The 6,841-nt window shown below is 35.4% G+C and overlaps 1 protein-coding gene across 1 annotated transcript; it reads left to right on the top strand.

Annotated features, from left to right (window-relative positions):
• The first annotated feature begins 2,974 nt into the window (after positions 1 to 2,974).
• LOC148998836 (sterol carrier protein 2-like) lies at positions 2,975 to 5,981 on the top strand. Its single transcript, XM_089141678.1, has 5 exons — positions 2,975 to 3,007; positions 5,454 to 5,471; positions 5,541 to 5,601; positions 5,705 to 5,804; positions 5,900 to 5,981. Exons 1-5 carry the CDS (start codon positions 2,975 to 2,977, stop codon positions 5,979 to 5,981), a joined length of 294 nt encoding a protein of 97 aa, XP_088997804.1.
• The last annotated feature ends 860 nt before the right edge of the window (positions 5,982 to 6,841 follow it).

Here is a 6,841-nt window from a genome sequence, read left to right as displayed (position 1 = left end):
TCTCCCTACAACTTTCTTGCCGTTGACCAAACAAATTTATTTCATTTTATTAATATATTTTTAAATAATAATAAAATATGATTTGAGATACGAATCTTGACATTTTGTAAGATATATATTTTTCTTAATAAACTAATGAAATATTGTACAATCGGGTAATTTTTTAAAGGTAATATACACAAAAAGGCTCTCCCTATTTTTTACCGTATTTTTCTTAATATAATTTTATATCAATTGAAACCAAAATTCCTTATTTGAGATTCGAATTTTTTTTTTGGGTTAAAAAAATAAAGTCTCATGGATTTATCTCATTCCACAATTTGAGTTTCACTTTTATATGTGTAATTAAAAGTTATCCAAATATTCTTGATAGGTTAGTTGTCTTGAAAAAAAATCTTCTCCTATTTTTGTGTGCCTTGCAAAGGTACTTGGTGCACGCATGATCACATGAAATGATAGTATTCAAAGCTTCAAGGATTTGGCAATGAGAGAAGATTGCCACCGCCACCGTCACAATTCTGCACTTCACCTATGATATATTGTCCATACTTCATTTCAAGGTCTCCAATTTCACCTCTGTTGATTTTTATTTCCTTTTGGTTGGTTTATCTTCCAGGTTAAAACTTTTGATGCATAATGAATTTAAAAAAATATGAGTTGTCAAACTGTGAGTTTGTAGAGATTGGTTAGAGGTTATATAAGTTGGTAGATCTAAATTTGTTAATAAGGTATTCATTTTAAAGACAACATTTCCAATCTCTTCCAATCTCTTTTTCCTGTGTTTCTCTGTTATAGAAATTTCTAGGTACTTCACGGTAAAACAAATGTCATCTTCATCATTATACAAATTCATAAGGAGAAACTTAGAATAGGTTTTATGTTTATATGTTAAATCAAATTATGGAATCTTACAGTTTTCAAGCATTAATTATGCATATCGGTTTTGACAATTTTGTGATGGTGGCAACTACTTGAGTAGCTTACGTGGCATCCAAACAACGTGACTTATTCTCTTATAATGATATATGATACTTTTATGTTAAAGGCTATGGGATAGAAAAGAAGAACTACACAAAACTAAGTCAATGTTGCTTATGGCCTTCTATTCCTAGGCTGCACATTTTCACCCACAAGATTTAAGAAAAAGAAGCCTCATTGTCTACTATAGAGTCCACATTATTAGAATTGACTTAGCTATTTCAGGCTATGAAGTTCGTTTTTTCCATTTCCCACTCCACCGAGTTATATGTTGTATTCTATTATTTTATGTTGTACTGAATTATATGCTTTCTCTATTATATTTAAATCCTTCAACACCTTTTGGTTTATTTATTTCCATGTTTTTTTTCCCTTCTAAAATGCATGACAAGAGTGCCCACCATAAATTATCAGCGTTTTCTTTTCCTATCAAGGAGGGCATAGGTTGCAAATATTGTGTCTTCTATATTTAGGGATAAGGTTTCCTGTCTGACACACCAATGAAGGAGTGTATGATTAATACACCCAAAAATAGGAGCCTATTGGTAATCGGGTCTGATACAACAAGGACATCCTAGCCAACACATTTAGACAAGTCCTATGTATGTCATCCAATAGTCCGGGAGTGCATCGATGGGCATCTTCGGAGAACATCCCATACTATTCCCTCCGATGCCCAATGACAGAAATGTCAAAAGGACATTCCCCAATCCTAGATCATACTTATCCAATCACATTCTCAGTTTCATCATATCATACATACATGATACTTTATCATATTGAAATATAAATCATAACATCACATGATCAATCATATATGAAATTGACAAGAAATAATAATCATGATAAATAAGCATATGTAAACATGATACTACTGTCATAAGGTACTTACGACAGTCATATGATGTCCAAATACAACCAATAAGCTAAGCCTACTAAGTTGTCAACATCAAGGTAAAAATCACATAGTCTATGTTATATGTTGGTTGTCCTTACCTTAATCTAATCGAAACTAATACCAATGATCACTTAAAATAGTCCCCAAATCAGTGCTTGCACCCTAGACAACATATGTGCAACATTAGAGAAAGAAACAATCAAATCGGAGGTCAAACGGATCAAATTAAGCAAATACAAGGTTGTTGTACTCAGCTGGTTGACTGACTGGTAGACTGACTCAGTCGCCAAGCAGTCGACCAAGTGAACAGTGCGGGGCTAAATAGTGAAATTTGATCTGAAACCTAGCTTCCTGGGCTTAGATCGATTAGAAACTTGGAGGGATTGATTGCAACAATATAAGAACACTATCTAGCAAGTAATTAGCATAATCTAATGGTCTAATTAGGAATCCCCAAATTGAAACCCTATGTTCTAAAGACAAGAATCATAGCATCAATTGAAAAAAAAAAAATGAAATTGAAATGGAAATGAAGGAATTAGCTATGGGAATTGATGAACAATGGATTAGGATCATATGCAAGCATAGAAATCATACTTAGCATGCTTCATACCTCAGTTTAGGACAAGAATGCAAGATGCTAAGAAGCGAATTAAAGAAATGCATATGCAAGAATCAAATGAGAGCATAGCATAGGCAAGAATGGAAAGAGATCATGCATTTGTAAGGAATGAACACTTGGAGTGGTGGTTGCAAGGTTGCAGCACCAACTCCAAGGTTACAACAACAACAAGAAGAAGAGAATATAGTAGGATAGAGGATGAGAGAGAGAAAATCATTCCTTAGAGAGGAATTTGAGGGAAGAGGCAAGGATTCTTGAAGAGGATCTTCACTAAACCCAAGAAAGTGCTTTGGGAAGCTCCCTCCTCGTTCTCTAGAGTCCAAATGATTAGGGTAGGGTTCTATTCATGAGGTCCCAATAAGTAGGCTTAAAATAATAAAAAAATTTGTAATTTCCATATTTAATAACCAGTTGGTCGACTGGGTCAGTCACCCAAGCAGTGACAACAAGCTTGATCAAGGAATTGAAGGGCTAGAATGATCCAAATTGAGGTGGGTTTTCTCCTACAAGTCAATTAACAAGTCTAGATTAGAGAAATACCTTCGAAATAAGATCGGAAGTGCATCAAGTACTTCAACTAAGTCTTCTAAGTGCAACTTCTCACTGAACACTGACAATGTATCCAAGTAAGGGGCATCACTGTCAATGTCCATGGGCTTAGAATCTAGCACCAAATCTTCAACTGAGAGGGCCCACAAGTCTCTCCTTCTTCAACTCTGGGTCTTCGGACTTACAAACATCAAAGGTTTCGGGTCAAGGTCAGGGTTAAGATAGGGTTGGATTTCACACAATTAGTTTTGATTGTAACATCAAACAATAGTTATGCGAGAGTCAAAGCAAATATACCAAGCTTTAGATTAACTGAGTAGAGGTAGAGTCGGGATCTAAAATAAATTAACAAATAAATCAGAATCAAGGAAGATGGGGTAAAACCAGAACCCAGTAACAAATCTAAATGTAAGTAATTGACTGGTGGGGACTATTGCAGTTGCAATCTTAGAAAGAGAGAGAGAGAGAGAGAGAGAGAGCTACTTTTTTAAATCCAAATTTGAAACCATTTTCTAAACTTAAACAATGAAAACATACTGTCAAAGCCTAATCATGATCCTCTAAAATTATTTGCATCCAAAGCTACTTTTTAAATCCAAATTTGAAACCATTTTCTAAACTTAAACAATGAAAACATACTCTCAAAGCCTGAAATCATGATGCTCTAAACCTATTTGTATAACACCTAAGATTGCAATATCTTAAGCCATGAAATAGAATCTGCAAAGATAAAATATTAGAACACTCATTACTTATCTGACCTGAAAACTGTGGAACATAGTTAGATGGTAGTTCACAAGAGGGAAAAATAAAGCCACTATTTGCAAATAGAGGGAGAGAGATGGATAATTTAACAACAAAAATAATAGAGAATGTTTGACGGACATTAGTGGTAACATAGACAAAAGAAGAATTTCACAATGATAGAGATACAACCCTCAATACGAATAACACTTGAAGGCTAATGAAAACTACCATACCACGATAGCGTCACTCTCCCGATCATAAGTAGTCTTTAACGTTGTTGTTTCATCAACTCTTCCTTTTGGTTCCGAGTCTTTTGATGGTTGCAACTATTCTACAGTTTTTATCAAATGAGACAAACTAATTATTCTTGTACATATAAGGTTTGGATTCGGATGTGTACTGAGAAGATTCCAAGAGACCAGTGTAGAAAGTTCACTAAGGAATGCATGGTTTTTGTTCAACTGAGCCATATGAATTTGGTTAGAGTGATGGGTTGCTACAATCAAGGTAGACTGAGAGATATTATAACATAATGGATAGATAGGGAGAATATTGATATGTGGCTATCTGGGTGTAACAACCCCCGTATTTCTAACCCGAGATCTGTATTGCAGGTCCGAGTACCTGAAGGTCTAGCAGGAATAAACTGTGGAGTATCCGGATTGAAGTCTAGGATCCATACCCTGAGTCCATATATCTGGATCCCACCGATGAAGAACTTACCTTACTGAGAATCAGAAGAAGAACCCATAGAAACCCTGATGGACTAGAAAAGTGGATCACTGTCGGAGTCAAGTTGTGATTGAAGATGTCTGGGATCAAGGTAAGGACACCCCCCACATGTTGGGTTGGGTTAGGTTTATGTTGGGGATCAACCGGTTGAGCAAAGCACCCAAGTACTGAAGAGTGCTAGGGGGCAGTTGCTTAAGGCGGTTGATTGATCAACCAACCGCCCCAAGCCACCAGCCAGATTTGCTTGTAGGAATTAAACCCTATTTTGCTCTAGTCCACTATAAATAGGTAACCTTGACTTATTCTCTTATTATTATATTCGGGGTTGCTTCTGTGGACGGTTAGGAAGCAAAGAGCACATGTTGGAAGGTGAAGGACGTTTGATTTGTGAGGATGATCCAATCCCTCGTCAGGTTAGCAAATCAATCATAGGTAAGTTAATATCACACTCTCTATACATATTCCTCTTCTCTTAGAATATGTGAATCCTCCTTCATGGTTCTATAGTTAGTTATGTGACGGTTCTATTCTTCCATTAGTGATCTTGATTGGATCATGTCTGAAGATGGATCCTTACATCCGAATAAAGAATTGATCTGATTAAAGGAGATGATGTGGTTATTGAATCATTAAATTTTGGTTAATTTTCATCTAGACCCCCTGAGGTTTGTTCTATGTCATTTTTAATCCAAAAAAACTGAAACTTTGCATCTGCCTCCCCTGTACTATAGAAAAAGTCAATTTAAGGACAAATTATCACTTCTATGACTAATTTGCCCTTATTTTTTTTTAATTTAAAATCTTTTATTCTTACATGGTTAAAGTTTATTAATTTACAAAATCAGACCCTCCTTCATTGCCCGATTCCCAAATCCCTGGTTCTACCAATTCTAAATCCTTATTTTTTCAAATCCCTGGTTATATCAGATCAACATCGCCCCCAAGGTCATCATTCCTCCTTCTATGCTCTTTTATCATCTGAAGCCCTAGTTCTAATTTTGCTCTTTATTTTAGAAAATTGAAACTGATGAGGAAATCTATATTGTTGACCTCAAAAAAGGAGAGGTCACTAAAGGTTAGCAATTATCATCTTCTGAGAATTTCTTGAGCAAACCTTGTGCTTTGCGATTCAATCGCTTAAGATTTTTCAATCTGATGGTTTCATACTCGGAATTCAGGTCCTTACAAAGGCAAACCTGATGCTACATTTTCCTTCAAAGATGCCGATTTCGTCAAGATTGTGACAGGGAAGATGAAACCCCAGGTGGCTTTCATGAGGTATAATCTTACACAAGCTTCTCAATTGCAATGTTTATTTGTGAAGTAGTCTTCTGTTCTTTGATTTCTAATTTCGGTTTCTGGATGGAATGTAGAGGAATCATGAAGATTAAGGGTAGTCTCACGGCTGCCCAAAAGTTCCATCCCGATGCTTTCCTAAAGCAGGCCAAGCTCTGAGCAAACAAAAATCCAGAATCTTTTTGTATGGATTTTTCATTATAAACATTGCTGGTAGCTTCCATTTGCTTGGAATCAAGTAAAGGGTAGTGAAATCATACAAATATTCTATACTCTTGATTGTACAATTTAGAAAATCTTGCACATTTTTGTAATAAAGATTTTCTCACGAGTTGGAGATTATGTTCCACCCATTAACTTTCATTTCCTAATCTTCAACTAGGATTTGAAAAATAAGAATTTAGAATTGGTACAACTAGGAATTTGGGAATCAGATAATGAAGGAGGGTCTGACTTTGTAAATTAATAAACTTTAACCCCTTAAAAGTAAAAATTAAAAAAAAATATAAATTAAAAAAGAAAAAAATAAGGGCAAATTCGTCATAGAAGTGATAATTTGTCCTTAAATTGACTTTTTCTATAGTACAGGGGAGGCAAATGCAAAGTCTCAGTTTTTTTGGACTAAAAATGACATAGACCAAACCTCAGGGGGTCCAGATGAAAGTTACCCTTAAATTTTTAGGGTTTTGGTTTGTGTTTATGTTGTAAGCTCTTTATAGACGAAATTCAAATTTAGATCATCCCAAAATCGAATTAAAATTGGGAGATCAAAAGTCGGAATTTTATATTTTAGTTGCTGTCTGTAATAGGGGCGGTTGCTCAGGGCGGTTGATTGGCCCAACCAACCGCCATAAGCGACCAGTTGGGTCACAGAAGCCCAATTGGTCCAATTGTTGTTCTATTTTGACTCTCATTCATAATGTAACTTTGTAACCTATCTTTAGGTAATCTCTAAGGTATACTGGGATTGTTGTTAGAGAGATTTGACTCAAGTTTTCTAGTCTTTCCAGCTTTGACAG

This window comes from Hakea prostrata, unplaced genomic scaffold (genome assembly GCF_041222555.1).
Source record: "Hakea prostrata isolate BN-2017 unplaced genomic scaffold, UWA_Hpros_2 contig_115, whole genome shotgun sequence".
Classification (NCBI taxonomy): Eukaryota; Viridiplantae; Streptophyta; class Magnoliopsida; order Proteales; family Proteaceae; genus Hakea; species Hakea prostrata.
Note: the sequence above shows the minus strand (reverse complement) of the source record. Positions and strands in the feature narration are given on the sequence as shown.